We start from the raw sequence: 18,306 nt of genomic DNA, 5'->3' as shown, positions 1-18,306 counted from the left end.
CATGAACAACACCTAGGTGACAAGGATAATTAAGATCTGATAAATAGTTTAAATCAGCCATTTGTGATGGATAATATACCTTATAGTCCCATAATAATCGTCATTATCGTCGTAAATAGCTGAGGTTTTTGTCTCTCGTATGGGAAAGTTTATGATTGTTTATTGATTCGTTCGAAAGGTTTCCAGGAATGGGGTATTGGATAGAGTGCATTGGAAAGGCATTGATATTCTTTGTATTAGTCAATACAATGGTGGCGGGATTCATCGAATCTCAGGACATAGTTATTGGACTTTTGTCCCCGTCCGAACCAGCTTTCATCAATACCGTTCAAATCAAGCCGGCGGTTGATATGGCGCTAGAAGCTGTCGCTAGGCGAGTCCGAGCAGGGCAGTACCCCAACCTTAGCCTTTCGATAATTGTGAACGACACGGGATCAGGCTGTGGAACTAATCAAATAAGGGTGCTTTCTATAGCTGCTATGATGTTCATCAACTCTCGTGTCTATTGCTACATCGGTCCACCATGTAGTGGAGAAAGTACCGCTGCTGCGGATTTAGCAACATACCTCAACATCCCCATCGTAACGGCAACTCTCCCATCTATAGAGTTCATCAACAAGCATTCTCGCTTCCCAACGATGACTCGAACATCATACGAAATGAAAACAATCATCAAGGTCATATTATCAACACTTCGTCATTTCCAGTGGAGTAATTTTGCTTTTATATACCAGTTTCCTACAGGTAATGCTTCTGTTGTGTTATTAGACTTCGTCATTCCTTTTCCAGAGTTTACCGAAAACGAGTTTGCCGTTAGGTACATCTCAATTGAAGAACCCGACTCACTTGATGCTGTTTTGCTTAGTGCAATAGAAAAGAACAGAGGTAGGTTTAATACGTCCTGTTAATTTTACTTCCGCCATCATTTGGACCTGTATATTTGACTAAAATAATGGTACATCTCCATATAAAATCAGTGCTATATATGAAATCCTTATATTTTTTTAGTAGTAGTAGTAGTAGTAGTAATAGTAGTAGCAGTAGTAATAGTAGTATAAAGTAGTAGTAGTAGTAGTAGTAGTAGTGGTAGTAGTAGTGGTGGTGGTGGTAGTAGTGGTAGTAGTAGTAGTATCAGAAGAAGAAGAAAAAAAGTAGTAGTAGTAGTAGTAGTTCGCTGATTGGTATACAGACAGGAGGGGAGGGGTTAAGAAATCTGGAAGCGCAATAGAAAAATGGGGGAATAGTGGCAGGGGGGCGTGTTACTTGTGCACCCTTGGATCTGCGCCTGGTAGAAGTAGAAGCAATGGTATAGGTAATGTTGTTGGTTATACTGGTGGTAACTTATTACGGACAAGCTAGTATTACTAGTATATGGGCTATACTGACAATGGTGTAGTTTAAGTTCTCAATATAGAAGTAGTAGTATTGTAGTATTAAGCGTATAATGTCATTTAAGCATAGATGTTCTTTTTAAAGGTTTATATTTAATATCCACGTATATATCTTTCTGAATTTAGAGCGAAGCAGAGGTTTTATTTTTCTTCGTTTTTTTAATGAAGATCTCGCATCATAATTTTATCGCCAATAAAATCATTATACCCAAATCTATACGCCATCCTTTCCTGCATAATATCAGCATGGAGCTATAAACACTTAGCTCCATGCATGGGTGTCGATCAGTATTCTTGGTTGGGGGGATGATGACACAAAAGTTCTTGTGGATGGGGATCTTTCAACATTACCCCCACTAAAATCACAAGTTAGGACATTTGGGAGTGATTGATATGCATGGTGTTCTTGAAAATTCCTTCATTGTTGTAGTATACTGTACTTAAATATATTTTTTTATAATTCAATTTGTGTTACAAGTAAGCCTATTCTAAACTCATACGAAAGAAAAAATGACAAAAATTATATGGAACATGTACATAGTGATATGTTGATTGAGCATGATGTATACACAGGGGCATCGAATCGATCCATTTTTCAGATTGGGGGGGGGGGCAAAATCATGAATCAACGTTCCAAAGACGCTCGATCATATAAAACGAACAAACTCACCCACACACCCCTACACCCCCACACATAGACCTATATTATATATATATGAATGTATATATGTATATATGAATCATGAGAAAGAGACACATATCTCAACCTCACCAACAATGCGAGCGCGCAGCGCGAGCTGAAATTTTTTAGTATGACATGAAAACAGGAAAAATGTACCTGTTTAGGTTTGCTTGTAGTAACTCATGAGGAGCATAGATACATGTATCTCACTAGAGAGCGAGCTAAAATTTCTTTATATTCTGACGTGAAAGCTTGATATTCTAAGCACTTTTGGTACCAATGATTAAGATGGGTATCTAGAAGAACAATAGATGCGAGCGCAAAGCGTCAGCTGAAAATTTTAATATTTCGATCTGGACAAAAAGACAATTTAATGGACGCTTTTAATAAAGAACAAGATATATATCCAACAAAAGATTATTGCAAATCGAAGCGGGAGTTCTTTTGAGGTATAGAACTGAAAACGGGACATTCTATTCACCTATTTAATCATGAAAAGTATGGGGTTTTGGTACAGAAATGATGCAAGCGCGAAGCGCGAGCTGAAAATTTTTATATTCCGATCTGAAAAGCAGACATTTTGAGCACGATTTTAGATCAAAATCGAGTTGGTATCTTAATCTCGCTTGCTGGTTTCAGTGTAGCATTACAATCTTATTTTATTTTTAGTTGCACATGCGGAATTATTGGGAGGGGGGCAAAACGATATGTTCTTCCCAAATATTTTCATTGGTGGGGCTATTACTCTAATAGCTATATGGTAATTCCTTAGACGATTTATCTTGCCACCCTTTTACTCCCGTTTGTTTTTCAACCCTTTTGAATTAATTGATTTATTAAAATTAATTCATTCACCACTGGTGGGATGGAACACCCTATCAACAAAAGTTGTTTTTCGTTGGGGTCCTTTTATGTCATGTGTTAAAAAATATCATATACATAAACATTTCATTCTTTTTCATCTTCCACCCATCTGTTTAATAGTCCTGAAAAAGAATGTTTTCATTTAATAACAATATACACAAATTGCGAGGGAAACAAACTGATTGATGGCATACTATATTCATCACTATAATCATCATGATCAAACTTTTCATTTTTTCATCATCATTATTATAATTTTTCTACCCTAAATTATTGGGGGGGATGATAATACAGGCCATCCCCCCCCACTTGAAATATTGGGGGGGATATATCCCCCCCATCCCCCCCGTGATCGACACCCATGGCTCCATGATATCAAGGTGTGTGGTACCGGGTCATGATCGGCGGCCCAATGGCGTATATAGATAGGGGCTTGGGACACTTGGCCCTTATAGTCCCACGACCAAATGAAGGAGAAAGAGAAAGAAAGGAAATGGTCCGAGGGTGAAATATATTGTTTTCTGAATAATGTTATTGTGTAAAAACCAATCAAAATTAAGATTTTAATTTCAAACAGGTTGAATTTTGCTTACTCGCCACTATTTTATATACATGAATTTGGTCGCGCACGGAATTTTCTACACTGTATCATGACTTCACCGATGATCGCTTTTTATTACGCTTGTTTTAGTGTACTGATATGAAGACGGAAAGGGGTAGTCATAAAGCTGCTCATTAAAGTTACCTTTAAACGACTTGAACATGTCCTCAGTTGGTAAATTCGTTTTATCATTCCCAATTAGCTTATATTGATTATTATCTTTGTATTTTAAAAGTGATTGTTTTATCAGTAATTTTACTGTCATTATTTGTCAAAATTTGATTGGCCTGAAATATTTGTTAACAAGACCAAATTCCAGTTGTTCGTAAGCTATACCATTTTTACGAACAGTTCCGTGAAACACCTACACTTTCGAGTTCAACCCCAAAGCAAGGGTATTTTCATTATAAATTTTACCAAAAAACATAAACAGATTGCGGCGTTGTAAAGTTTCGCATACTATGTAAGGAGAGAGGGGTAAGGTTAGAGAGAGAAATGGAGTTGAAGTGAAAAGCGTTGGAATTTTTTTTTCAGCCTTACAATATAACGAAATATTGATCTATACAGAAGTAAACTAGAAAGAATTTCCATACAGTTTTATCTTATACTGCTAAACTACTACTGTACTTTCATCTCTCGCCAACCATTGTTTATGATAAATCCACTTTGGCCTAGAGATCTTTATAAGCCGATCCAGCAAGAAAGGTCATATCTGAATAGGCTTTTCACTGTCTCGAAGAACTTTGTATCAAGGTGGCATTATGTATATATCGAATTAATCTGAAAATGTCTTTTCACTGTCCCTTTTTTTATTATTTCTTTCCTTCCTTATTCCTTTATTTCTTTACTTCTTTCTTCGGGTGAATTTTGTTTTTAATTTCACCGTTTCGCTTATTTGATTTTACTTCATCTATTCCAAAGATATATACGATTAAATCTCAAAATTTAATGATTGCTTTTGTTTATTTATTTCTTTCTTTTTCTCTCTTTATTTCTTTCTTTCTAGTTTTCTTTCTTCTTTTCTTTGATTCATTCTTGCTTCGTTAAACTTAGCCTCGTTTATTTCAATGAACTATAACTACAGGTTGACTGCGTCTGTAATGTAATACTACCCTTGTACTCACTTCAAAGGTTATACTGCGCACGTAGTCAACCCCTTTCAATAGCGGCAAAGCGGAAATGGGCGAAGATCGAAAAATATAACATTAAAAAAAATAAGTTTTGTATGCCGAGATGTCTATTGTGTTTTTTCCACTTATTTAATTTCACCTTATTCACTCATTAATAGTCAAGGATGTATTAAGAGTAAGCTGAGAGTAGATCTTAATGAAACCCAATACTCTGAAAAGAGCGAATAATCTTGGTGCTTTTAGATCAAGTTCACTTAAATGCTTTTGAACCAAACGTGTTTGTTTCCTTTTAATATACAACAGTCCCCCCCCCCCCCATGGAAATGTGTACCAATATTGATTCTATTCAATTCGGCTGAGCAATTCGTAAAACGCCATCTAAATTTTCAACAGTTAATGATGTATCGAAGTCGGTAACGAGTTTACAGAGATGGGCATATCAGTTACAATTCTAATTTAAAACATTACTTGAATTCGTCTTCCAGGCATCTATATACGGCTAGTGATTGACATCCAGTGGGATTTTAGGGCAAATCATTGATATGAATATTTCTTGAACATGATATCTTGTAAAATGAACACATCATTCTGCTTTTTCGCGAAATTATGCGTTCAACCTACGAATGAGGATAATGTACCGAGATAAATAAAAAGTATATTGGGTTGATTTGGTTTTAGATAGTAGGACGGACCACTTTTTTCTTGATTTGAGGATAGGCAAAGAATGGTCATCACTAAACTCATTTTATAATGGAAGGCTCTAGTTGGGATATAACTAAAGCTCATGTTGCCAACCGCCCAACGGATAATGCCCATATGTTTTGTATTGTGAGGTACTTGCCATCATGATGCATGTCGTATTAGCCTTGATACTGTTACAACCTCCTAGCAGCTTATCACCAGTTTTTCTCCGACCTGCTATTGATTTCGCGTTTGAATCGGTGAACAATGCCGTTGCTGAAGGCCTCTACATAAACTTCTCCTTATCCTACATATATCGGGAGACTGGTGCAGATTGTGGAGTTCCAGTGATGGACGCACCGGGAATCGTAACCGATCTGTACATCGAATACGATGTTGATGGATTCCTGGGTTCTCCTTGTAGTTACGAGACGGAGGGTATTGCTGACCTTGCTGCCTATTGGAACCTACCTGTTGTCTCAGGTGTATCGACATCAACATCGCTCGATAACAAGCTTCGCTACCTTACTCTAACACGCACATCTTTCAAGACAAGTGCTATGACCGAAGCTGTGTTGTCGGTATCCGCAAGCTTTGGATGGCGCCGGTTATCCATGATACGATCAACTCCAGGATTCTATTCCCTAGTGTATCAATCCATCGAAGTGCTTTCCGTGTCTTACAACTTAACCATATTTGATATTCCTCTCACTAAAAACACGAATAAGCTTGATGCTTTGTCTGAAGCTCTAACGAAATCGAGAAGTAAGTTTATTGTAAGGATAATCGATTAAATCAAAACAGTCCATTCAAACGTGCGTGATTCTAATCTGACCATCAATACATCACGATAAAGCACAAGTATTTTGTTTGTTTTATTTTTCTCAAAGCAGAACGATATTTTCATTTGCAGATGATACGTAGTACGAACTAAGCCTAAACAAAAAGCACAGAGTCCCTCAAATAACATAGTACATAAGTAATTCGTTTCGTAAAACACAGAAATGTAGAACAAAAACCCAAAAGTGATCAGTTAAAAAAAGTAATGCCCCGAGAGCACATTAGGATAGACCATGGACCTATTAGAGATTGACAATCATCAAAATCATTCGAATCAATCGAAAATCATTGTGGAGCATTGTGGCCCAGTGGATTAGTCTTCTGACTTTGAAACAGAGGGTCGTGGGTTCGAATCCCAGCCATGGCGTAATTTCCTTCAGCAAGAAATGTATCCACATTGTGCTGCACTCAACCCAGGTGAGGTGAATGGGTACCCGGTATACTAGGGAGAAATTCCTTGAATGCTTGAGCGCCTAGGCAGCCCAGCTAAAGCCGGGGTAATAATAATAGCAGGTCCCGCTGGGAGAACAGTTTTCAGAACTGAAGTGACTTCCCTGGGTAAATATACATATATTATTATTATCGAGTTATTAATGAACTCACTAACATGTTACCGTCATTGTGCTCTGAATAACATTCTCTTCATATTTTTCTACTTTCATCCTACCGTGTTCCGCGTCAATTAGGTCATGAGTTGAAAGAAGCAGTTCGTGATTAGACATCGATATTGCACTAACTGTATGCTAACTGTAATGTGCAGTTCCTGTTTACCTTTAACAATCTTAGTTCCATGTGTTTTATTTGGAAAATATGTAAGATACATATTTTCAGATAGAGGCAATATTACGTTTGATTATTTATAATTTATCATCAAATTTTCTTCCTAATATTCCTCCAGGGCCCTGGGAACGATTTTTTTTGGCAATCCAGCTTTCGCCAATAAGGGGGGGGGGGCGGAAAAAATGTCACCCATATTTTCCCCGATCGGCCACTCAAAGATGATTTCTGTTTGTTTCTTCGTAACAGTCACTTCTTTGCCTTATTCTTATTAAAAAATGTAATCTCATAAGCCATATTTAAATAGTGCGAGCGTGAAAAATTGAACACTCTTGGCAATGTTTGTGATCCTTCAACAAAATGCGTATATAACTGATCGAAAAGGGACTTGTTGAGGACTGTTTGTAGTTAGCCATAAAGCGATACATATTTTATAATCTAATAAAGCGAGCGCGAAGCCCGAGCTGAAAAGTTTTGACATTCCAACCTAAAAAATTGAAATCTTAAGCATATTTATAATCATGGGCAGGATAGGCATATAACTAAACAATGTGAGCGCGACGCGTGAGCGGAAAAAAAGAGATTAAGACCTAAAAACGGGTCACTCTATTCACGATTTGTAAATCATGAAAAGAATGGGTAATTGGATATCTTAAATCAATAATGTAAGCGCGAAGCGAGCAGAAAATGTTAGTCTGAAACTGGATAATTTAAGCATGTTTTAAATAAAGAAAAAGCTGTATCTCATTACACATGCGTGAACAATCAAAATGCTAACGCGCAGCGCTGGCTGATAGGTTTTGACGATCAAACCTGAAAAGGGATATTTTGAGAACTTTATGGAATACACGAAGAGAATAGGTACGTGACAAATGAAATAACGCGAGCGCGCAGCGCGAGCTGAAAATGTTGATACTGAGACAATAAAACGGACATTTTAAAGGGCAATTTTTGAAAATCAATTTATAAATCAAACAAAATAATGAATGCTCGATGTCGGAGCTGAAATATGTTTTGTATATTGACTTTAAAACTTGATATTTTAAGCTCCATGTCAGCCTATTGAGGAAGAATATCATGTAGGCCTATCTCATCAAACATGCAATGCGAACGCGAAGCGCGAGCTAAAAAATTATACAGTGACATGAAAGGTTTTTTTATTTTATTTTCCAAAGTCTTCCCCTCACCTTATTTTATTCACTCTTCATCTTGTTATTTTCTCCTCTCTTTTCCTTCTTTTTCTTTTTTTAAATGCCCCCCCCCCCTTTTTTTTTTGCTCCGCCAACAGAAAGTCCGGGCCCCTTTGGCTCCCTGAATCCGCCCATGTACATTTGACCAAAAAAAAAGGTTTCACCACAAAATGAAGGTCGTTTTTGTGCCAAAAAAAGGGGTTTCAACACAAGATGTTGGTCATTTTCCATACATTTCTCCTAAACACACCGACCAGAATTCCAGGGGTGCTGCCTATGGACAATAATACACGCAGCTCCCCCTGGGAAAATCAGCACCCCCGCTTCCCAGGTCCATGCATCGCTCGGTCGCCGCTCAAGATTTAGCTCACTTTTCACTCGCCGCCCTAAATACGCGCGGCGCCTGGTTGGTCGCCGACATAATTGAGCGGTCGCCGTCGAACAATTTAGGTAAAAGATTGAAGCCGTTGGATCAACAGCTGTCGAGCGGTCATCGGCCGGTCGCCGGCCGCTGGCCGGTCAGAGATCGGTCGATGATCTCGCGGCGAATTCAAGATCTGACGGGCGATTACTTAAACTTAGGCCGGTGGCGATGGGGGACCGCCCGGGAATCGGAGGGTCATCAGCCGAACATTGCTCGGACGCCAAACAGATAAGTTTCCCGATTTGACCCAGATTTGGCCTTTAGTAATGGGTAATCCACCGGCACTGCTCGGCCACCGCTAAGACTTTTACAGCCCGCTCGATTTCTACCAAAATCATTCGGCGATGCCTAAATTCCAGCGTCGCCCGAGCAGGCTACTAATCGGTCGGTCGCCGCTCTGAGTTGTGACTGAAGCCTAATGTAGGGAAGGAACAGTTGGTCAATCACACAATACTGTTAATCAAATTCATGATATTTGTTTATACTAGGAATAAAAATAAACCCACTCACCTCAAGAAATAACCAAAAAAATATAGAAAATGAACATGAGGGTAAAAAAGCTGAAGAGAGGGGCACTTTAGTGCACCATCTCAGAAAATGGGAAATTTTCACCATTAGAGGTGCCGAGGCAGGCACGGATATCATGGATTGATATGATAGCACAGGGTGCTGTGTACTTCCGAGGGTTTGTGTGTGTGGGGGGGGGGGGCTGTGCGGGTGTTGTAAACTTTTTATGTTTTGTTCTGTTTTTTTTTTTAGATGAATGAAATAAATGCTATCAAATAAAGAAAAATCAAAATCAAATGAAGGTCATCTTTGTCCAAAAAAATTTGACAAGAAAAAAAATGAGTTCACTACAAGATGAAGGTCGTTTTAGCTACATTTTTCTCTATTTTGACAAACCTGCCAGAATTCCAGGGGTGCTGCCTATGGAGAATTACACTCGCAGCACTCCCGCTTCCCAGGACTTTGAATCCAAGTAAAATATATATACATATATATATATGCAAAATACCACCTTCCTGATATTAATTATTTTACGATCGGTCGAGTTTTGTAATAATTTTTTTTCTAGTATGATATCTATCTTTGGAGTTTCGAACAACACAAATATTTGTGACTCAGATCCTATGTTTGCACCATATTGACAATTTTGCAATCGAAAGTTTGACACTATCGGAGTTGCCTTCTGTAGAAAAATGATCGCTTGAATGTACACGCCACTATGACAAACAGTGAACCTATGATAAAAATAATTATATATTTGCTTCATCGTTCTAAGACATATTTGACTAATATCTTAATTTGTTTTTCTTTCCTGTACAGTCATAATCATCGCAGCTCGAGGAGAACTAGTAAGAGAGACTATGTTATTAGCCTATGATATGGGACTTATCAACGGGTCATATGCTTTCATCAGTATCGAACCTTTCAGTAACACCTTGGTCTTTGGCGATGACAACTGGAAACAGGTGACCATTTTTTTTCTTCTATTTCTCATGTTAAGACATTATTCTTTAATCAAAATAGACTATTTATGTACCAAATGTTGAACTTATAAGACATAAGAGACATTAGGTCTATTGAAATACATCTGGAAATACATGAAACTTATTCTGAAACAGTACCTCTTATTCAAGTGTTTGTTCAGTGGTAGACAGAAATATAGAGTCCGGTGTAGCTATCACATTGTGAATACAAAAACAGATAACATTTTGTCGTTTCATGTGCAATTGAAGATAATTTTAATGCGATATGATGTATTTTTATTGAAATTGATTCGAAACTGGTACTAGAAATAATTTTCCATGTCAAACGGTTTTAAATTACAAATCAAACGCACGTACATACTCAAACTTGTACAACATAATGGCTGATTCACCCAGTTAAGCAGGTATACAAAACTTTTGGAGTTCAGAATACCCAAATTATAATAACTTTGGTATGAGACAGAAAATATCGTTATTACGTATACCTGTTTAATAATGTCAATAAGGTTTGTAAGAAACTAATATTTATTTAAAACCAAGAAAAATAAAGTCAAAAATAAGAAAATAAAATATCTTCCGACTACTAGTAAGCACAGGGTCATCTATGTGTCATTCCATCATGGGGGACTGAAGTGGTTGTTATCAAGCTAATGAGAAACGTGCAAAATATATTTTGTTGACGCCTGTTATCCTTGTCATATTCTTGTCATCTTCTGAGATTATCAGGTTTCACATAGTCGTGTCATCCATTGCCTTGAGAGAGCACTCGAATAGTCGCCGCACGTCATTATTCTTCCAGTCCGTTTCCATGACAGTATAGCAATTCATAACAAGCTATCCAATATTAGTTTCACCTTTCTTATCTTGTTCGCCTTATTAATGTATACCAATAAACATGTTTATTGCGATATAAAACAATTTAGAGTCATGTTGCAATCATTTTATGCCTTTTACGACCTATTTTGGCAAGGAAATCTGATGAAACACATCTACTGAATATGACTGTTGATAAAAACTGCCTTAAGTGAAAAGTAAAAATAAATGAAAATAAAAGATGTATCGGTTCGCCAATATTCACTGTCGTACTTTAAATGCTATAAAGTAGATATGACTAGTTACTTTCCGACCTTCATTTGTCCCGTTTTCGGATTCAGCAAGATCACAGAACATTAATTTGTGCTCTAACATCCGAGAAGAGACAAGTCGGCAGCTCTCATGAAAGTTTAAAATACCGAATATGAATTCGTATTGTCAACATATGCCCCTATCACGCTCCTGACATGCATGCATCGGGTTTGAGACCACGTGGCGTACAGATGGGGGCTTGGGCGCTTGACCCCCCCCCCCTCCGGTTTTTTTTTACGACCAAGAAAAACAATGAGAAAAGGAAAAAGTGAAAGGTCAAAATTTGTCAAAATATGTGATTTTTATAATTAAAAAAAAAAAAAAAAAAAAAAAAAAAAAAAAAATCGAAATTTTGTTTGCTCGCTTCGCTCGTCGCTATTTTTTTTATGGATTTTGCCCGATACGCCATATTTCGCTCCCTATTTTTTTTTTTTTTTTTTTTTTGCGTATTACGGCACTGTTTGAGACCACCTCCGAACGCGGCTATGAAGGCTCCTTCGCGCCTATTGTTCTAGTTCAGTGGACAAAGCAGGCTAGAATCCATTTGGAGGTGATACACATACCAATTGCAGTACTGAAGGCGCCTTCAAACCACTTTTAAAGGTCAGTCTAGTCCGAGGCGGCGTCAGTCCGGCAATAAAAAAAAAAGAGGTGATGCACATAAGTTGGGCCTCCTCCGACAACTGCTTCAGTCCACTTTCGGCGTATGTGTAACACCACCCTAATTTTATGGTCTATGTTTTATGTGATAAAAGCATAACTTTAGAGCAGTACGATTAATTATCATTCCTGTGCAATGAAAACGTCGTTTTTATAATTTCTATCAGTCCTAAAAGAACAAGAATGCCAAGGTTCCTGTCTCATGCAATACATTTAGAATTATCAGTTCGGTTCGATACATTTTTAATTTGTAAATCATCTTCAACAACTTACTGCTTAAAGGCAGAACCATCCGTCCTCTCTTCTCTTCTGGATAATGCAGAATGCGCCAAACAAATTCGGTTGAGAACCATGATACAAGAGGTAAAAGTGGGAGAAGTAGAGCAATATTACAGTCATATGGGAAGCAGTTGCAGCACTATTCGAGGTCTTCAAAGAAGGTGGGAAAAGGGAAGAAGAAGGAGAAGAAGAAGAAGAAGTAGAAGAAGAAGAAGAAGAAGAAGAAGAAAGAAGAAGAAGAAGAAGGATGATAGTGAAACACTCGAAGGAGGAGGAGAGGAAGAAGGAAAATTAGAAAAATAGTCATAGCAGAGTTAGCAATAGCCTTAGATGATGTGTTCCGTTGCCACCATTGCTGTATTCTTATCAGAACGACGGTCGTGATGAAGATGCGAAGAAGGCCTATGAAGCTTTACTAACAATCCGTCTCTACGAACCAGACACTCAGGAGTACAAAGATTTCCAGAATGAACTGGAACGCAGAGAAAAGAGGGATTATAATTGGACCAGACCTGATCCTGACCATGTAAGTTTAACCAGTAATGATAATAGCTGTAATACACCGGGGGCTACGGACAGGTTTTTTTTTTTTTTTTTTTTTTTTTGGGGGGGGGTTGAGTGAGACGAAAGTTTTGGGGGCTGACCGTGTAAAATAATCATGATCAGATATAATGGTAATTATTACGTTTTTCTACACGTCTTGGGGTCCCCGTTCCGCTGCCCCTGATACTAGGTGTACAGCTCGGGGCATATTTTCGCCTTTTCACTCCAGTGTAATTGCACATTATGACGAATTTCGGAGGGTGGGGAATATCCCCCATCTCCCGGAATTTGTCGTAATATGTATTTTTTTAAATATGAAATTAGAAGTATTCTATAACTAAGAATACTCTTTGAGTAAGACGAAAAAGATTATAGAAGATTAATTGAAGAAGTACATTTTGAATAGTATGCGTCGCAACATATGTCCACATTAAATTATATGATAATTAATTTCAAATCGCAAACATTGCCTTTTGCTGCTCCTATATCTTGGTAAGGAAATTATGATCTGATTCCTCCAATGACACCCTCTGAAAAAAATCTGAAGACGCGCGAAATTCGTTTTTCATGTAATAATTCGTGATTACATAACAAACATGCCCAAAATACGGCGGTGGTAATTATGTTATCAAAGAAAGACCATCGTTCTTCATCCTAAAGCATTATACCCATAGTAGTCAATAATTTTATTCGTGCCGTATAATAGACCGAGCTCATATTTATCTTTATGGGATTTTATTTATATACGTACATTCTCATAATCTATTTTATTGTTATGTTTATGACTTCACGAGTTGAATTTTAATCATCAGAACAATTACTTCGCGAGTGCTTTCCACGATGCTGTCATCTTGTATTCACTTGCCGTCAACGAAACATTGGCAGAAGGAGGAGACATCAGAGATGGACATAGGATCACCAGAAAGATGTGGAATAGAACGTTTGACGGTGAGGATATATTTTTTAATGTGTATTTGCCCATGCGTTTGTTCAAATCCTAGAGTGTGACATCGTGCAGTATCTTTGGAGATTAGCTACATGTCTATAAGGACTAGCAAACGATTTAGAATACATTCTTCAGAGGCCACTGATACCAATAATCCGTACAAAAGGCGCACAGTATCGATTATGCTATCAAAAAATCAAACATATCTCACTTTCGGACACATATCCACACACTTTCATACATACACATCACCCCACACACACACACCCTCACACCCGCACACCCCCTCTACACACTTTTTTTCAACACACGTTCTCTCTGTCTTTCTCACGCATACCCTCACCGCCTCCCTCCCATACTTGGCACACATCCCAGCCATGGCGTAATTTCCTTCAGCAAGAAATTCATCCACATTGTGCTGCACTCAACCCAGGTGAGGTGAATGGGTACCTGGCAGGAATTTATTCCTTGAAATGCCACCACGCTGTAAAAGGCTGCGGGGCTAAATCCAGGGTAATAATATCCAAGTCCTTTGGAAGCGCATAGGGACGTTATGACATAATGTGATATGCGGTATACAAGAACTGCGTTATTATTAGTAGTATATATTATTATTACACAATCATGTCCACACAAGCGTGCATATTATATAGGCCAACTTGTTTTTTGGGTTATTTTATTTGTCTTCTAGGTATATCTGGTAAGGTGACAATTAATAGTAACGGTGATCGTGATGCAGACTATTCACTGTGGGATATGACTGATACAGAAGCAGGTACATTTGAGGTAAGCATCGGCCAGGTTCAGATAATAATGATAATAATAATATTAATAAAAATTGGAACATTCATAGTAATAATATTAATGATAATAATAATAACTCTTATTTACCTAGAATATGCACGTCAGCTATATAAGCTATTCTTCCAGCAATTCCCGTTTAACATAACATTTTTATCATTACCCTTCTCCATTCCCATACGTCCTGACAGGAAGGCAAAAAGTTGGGTTTTTAAGTCTTTGGTATAACTCGGCGGGGGATTGAACCCATGACCATCCGCTCATGAGGCATGCGCTCTACCACTGAGCCTTCATACCCAGTGATGCATCATACCTGGACGTATAATTTTGATTACATTTAGAAGAAAAATGTCAAGAAAATGCTAAATAATAAGTAATGGGGCTAAACCATCAAAGCCTGATAAAAAGGGAGTCAGTTGTACAATCCAGTGGTTTAGGGTCTGTCATTATTATAACGTTCATGTTGTATCTCTCCTGACGTACAAGAGCAGAATCAATGACATACATGTACGCCTACCTTACCTTTTCGTCGAGATAAGAGCATTCCGAAGACTATAATAAGGCAAGGTCTCTTTATTTATCTACAGGTTATAGCAAACTATTATGGGGCGACTGGAGAATTTCATGAAACTGACGTGAAACCGGTTTGGCCTAATGGAGCTACAGGACCGCCTAAGGATGAACCAGATTGCGGGTTCAACGGTGAAAAGTGTCCACCAAAGCCGAGTATGGACATTTTCATAATTTCATCAAATTTTAATTATATTCTCATTCCATGGTATCTTTCGGTGATTTTTAAATAGATTGGTTCCAGGCATATGCAGGTATAATTATTGGGATATGTGCAATCAGACTAAGCATATGAATACTGCAACCTTTAGCTTTTACATGACACGAATCATTATGTCTTGCTTTGCCCCTCACCTTCGGTGGTAACGGCGACGGCTGCCAAACGGGCTTGTTCAAATTTTCAAAGTGATTCAACTTGAAGTCTAATTCCCCACTCCATGAAGTTGTAATTTTTGTCATTTTTAAAAAGGGGAACTTCACCCTGACGAAAAGTTTGTTGTAAAAATAGCAGAAAAGGTAATAAAAAACATTGGTGACGGTTTGAGGAAAATCCATTAAATATTAAGAAAGTTATTAGAATTTCAAGTTAGATTTGTGACGTCATAAACGAGCAGCTTCACATTATGTTAAGTAATATAAATGCATAAATTTCATTTTTAATGGTTTGTATTGACTTATTTTTTAATTTCTTATTTGGAGCGTGTGTGATATAATTTGCGTATTGATACACTGGTACAATTAAAACAATTTTCGTTTTTTTTTCAGAGAAAATTAAATTTCTTTTATTTTTTTTACCATATGATATGTAGGAAAGCTGCTCGCATGACGTCACAAATCAAGTAATTAGAATTCCAAGAACTTTTTTTATTCTTTGATGGATTTTCCTCAAACCTCCGCCAATAATTTCAATTATTTTTGTCTTCTGATGTTTTTACAATAAACTTTTTGTCAGGGTGAACTTCCCCTTTAATTGTCACAAAATCAAGACTGGCATTGTAATGTTTCATCAAATATTCGAGTTCAATTTACATTCACATTTCCATTTCTGGAACGAAATGCTGTGTTCTTCACCTTATGACAAATGATTGAAAATTTTAGCATCATAGCACATGTCTATGTCATAGGTTTATAATGTACACAGTATCTTAATCTAGTCAGGTTATCGCATGCTGGACTTTGATCGAAAATGAAGTTCATGATTTTTTTTTTTTCAGGCGGCTTGACAGTACTTGGTGTTGTTGGTATTACGGCAAGTGTAATTGTTATAGCTGCCATCTGTGCTCTCTTTCTTATCTACAGGTATGTGACCATGAGAACACCTATTATTAAAAAATATATATATATCTAAATATATATATATATATATATATATATATATATATATATATATATATATATATATATATATCGAAATTGTAAGCTAGAGCGACGTTGATGTGATGTAAAAATCTAAAACATCCTCTCATTTGCTTTTATTAATTGTACGTTTCGGTGAAAAGGCGTTAGTTGTATATATGCAAGTTGCACTCTATTTCAGTTTAGCTCATTTTATTAGATTTTGAATAAGAATAAACCGAATCAAATGAAATACAATGAAATAGAGTGCAAGATACGATGCCTTTCCTACAATAAGATGAACATAATGTTGACCCAGTATTGGGCAAAATAGGGACATGCGTGATTACTGTGTAAAAGAGTTATCTGCAACTTGTTCACGAATCATGTAAAATAGGAATTTTCCAATATATCTATATAATATTTCTACGTGATTCTTATTCAGTACTTCATATTCAGATAAACATTGATTGTTAAGTCTATCCCCATTAATTCAATTCAATTTGCCAATTGCAAATGAATTGTACCAAATTATTTTAAAAATTCTAGATCATTTCTATTTTCCGTAATTTGATCAATTTATGTAGTTCACATATGGATATGAAAACCATTCTCATGGATTATTGATGATTTCTTTGGGCATAACAATATTTTATTGAATAAAAATCTGGTTTGTTTTCATCTTGTTTTCTTGAAGTGAAAAATTCGTCAATCAAATCACTTGCAGAAATATCATTCCTATGGTATTTTGCTATTATGGTAATTACCATAATTATAGAAACGGTGCGCAGAAACCTATCTAATTTGAACAATCCCTGGTAGTAACCGTAATGGTAAGTTTCTATAGAGCAGAATCCAGATCAAACTAAACATTTCTTAAACACTTATCTCCCTGGATAATCGAGTTTGTTTAATCACTTTCCTCTTCTTTATATAACTGGAATTTATCCCAGTAAACGTTCAAATTAATTTTCTCGAAGAAAACTTCGACTGGATGCCGAACTAATGAAGATGTCATGGCGGATCAAATGGGAGGAGTTGGTCTTCGAAGAAATCGGCAAATCGGTTGCCACGGCAACATCAGGTTCCAGACTTGTTGCATCAAGGGTAAGAGCTTTACCAACAAGCACGGATGCATCGGTAAATAACCGCTCGTTCCTCTCTCGTCTTCATTGAGAATCAACCAAGAAAAAAACAAATAAAAGCAGATGGAGATATTTTATTCTTATTCATCTTTAATTTCAATTTAGTTCAGTTCGTTGGTTTGTTCGTACAAGCTTTTTGCAGTTTTAATTGCGCAATTGAGAAGTAAATCGAAGTCCATTCCCTTCCCCTCCCCACCCCTTCCCTGGATTTTTGTTTTATAGAATGCGTGGAGCTCGGCATCTATACCCCCCTCTCTCCCTCTCTCCCTCCCTCCCTCTCTCCCTCTCTCTCTTTCTACCTGTCTCCCTCTCTCTCTTCCCCTAGCTCGACACAGTGAGCCAGACTGGTTTGGGCGATTCGCCGTTTTTTCGCCGTTTTTTCTCCCTTTTTCTCCCTTTTTCCCCACAGGAAACGGCTAGAAAAGGGCTAGAAAACGGCTAAAAAACGGCGACAAAAAAAGTGTACCGACTATGGAAAGCTTACTGTATGCAACAATGATTTTCATCAGAATAAAATAGCGAATACCTCCATTCGGGAAAACGGCTACAAAACGGCGAATAAAGGGCGAGTACTTCCCTCGTAGAAAACGGCTAATAAATGGCGAATACCTTCCTTGTGGAAAACGGCTAATAAAGGGCGAATACCTCTCTTGTGGAAAACGGCTACAAACAGGCTAATAAAGGGCGAATATCTCCCTTGCGGAAACGGCTACAAAACGGCTATTATAAGGGTGAATACCTCCCTCGGGGGAAAAAGCCTTCAAAACTGCTAATAAATGGCGAAAGCCACAGTAATAATAAATAAGACTAAACAAGTACAAATCAGCAAATT

At 37.4% G+C, this 18,306-nt stretch overlaps 1 protein-coding gene across 2 annotated transcripts; it reads left to right on the top strand.

Moving 5' to 3' along the window:
- Window positions 1–343: 343 nt before the first annotated feature.
- On the top strand, window positions 344–17,531 carry LOC135153087 (atrial natriuretic peptide receptor 1-like). Of its 2 annotated transcripts, XM_064097893.1 has the most exons (8): window positions 344–885; window positions 9,907–10,052; window positions 12,505–12,660; window positions 13,490–13,625; window positions 14,315–14,409; window positions 15,012–15,150; window positions 16,209–16,293; window positions 17,310–17,531. In XM_064097893.1, exons 1-8 carry the CDS (start codon window positions 351–353, stop codon window positions 17,503–17,505), a joined length of 1,488 nt encoding a protein of 495 aa, XP_063953963.1. In that variant the 5' UTR covers window positions 344–350; the 3' UTR covers window positions 17,506–17,531. The 2 variants fall into 2 exon arrangements, with proteins under 2 accessions (XP_063953963.1, XP_063953964.1); XM_064097894.1 differs by lacking the exon at window positions 12,505–12,660.
- Window positions 17,532–18,306: the final 775 nt, after the last annotated feature.

This window comes from Lytechinus pictus, chromosome 3, assembly GCF_037042905.1.
Source record: "Lytechinus pictus isolate F3 Inbred chromosome 3, Lp3.0, whole genome shotgun sequence".
NCBI classification, from domain to species: Eukaryota; Metazoa; Echinodermata; class Echinoidea; order Temnopleuroida; family Toxopneustidae; genus Lytechinus; species Lytechinus pictus.
This window is presented reverse-complemented; position numbering and strand designations above follow the sequence as displayed.

Excerpts from the sequence above, each read along its gene's own strand:
- LOC135153087 (XM_064097893.1), top strand. The coding sequence starts at position 351 with ATGGCGCTAGAAGCTGTCGCTAGGCGAGTCCGAGCAGGGCAGTACCCC. Across the intron at positions 886-9,906 it reads TGCAATAGAAAAGAACAGAG|TCATAATCATCGCAGCTCGA; the intron begins GTAGGTTTAATA and ends TTTCCTGTACAG. Across the intron at positions 15,151-16,208 it reads AAAGTGTCCACCAAAGCCGA|GCGGCTTGACAGTACTTGGT; the intron begins GTATGGACATTT and ends TTTTTTTTTCAG.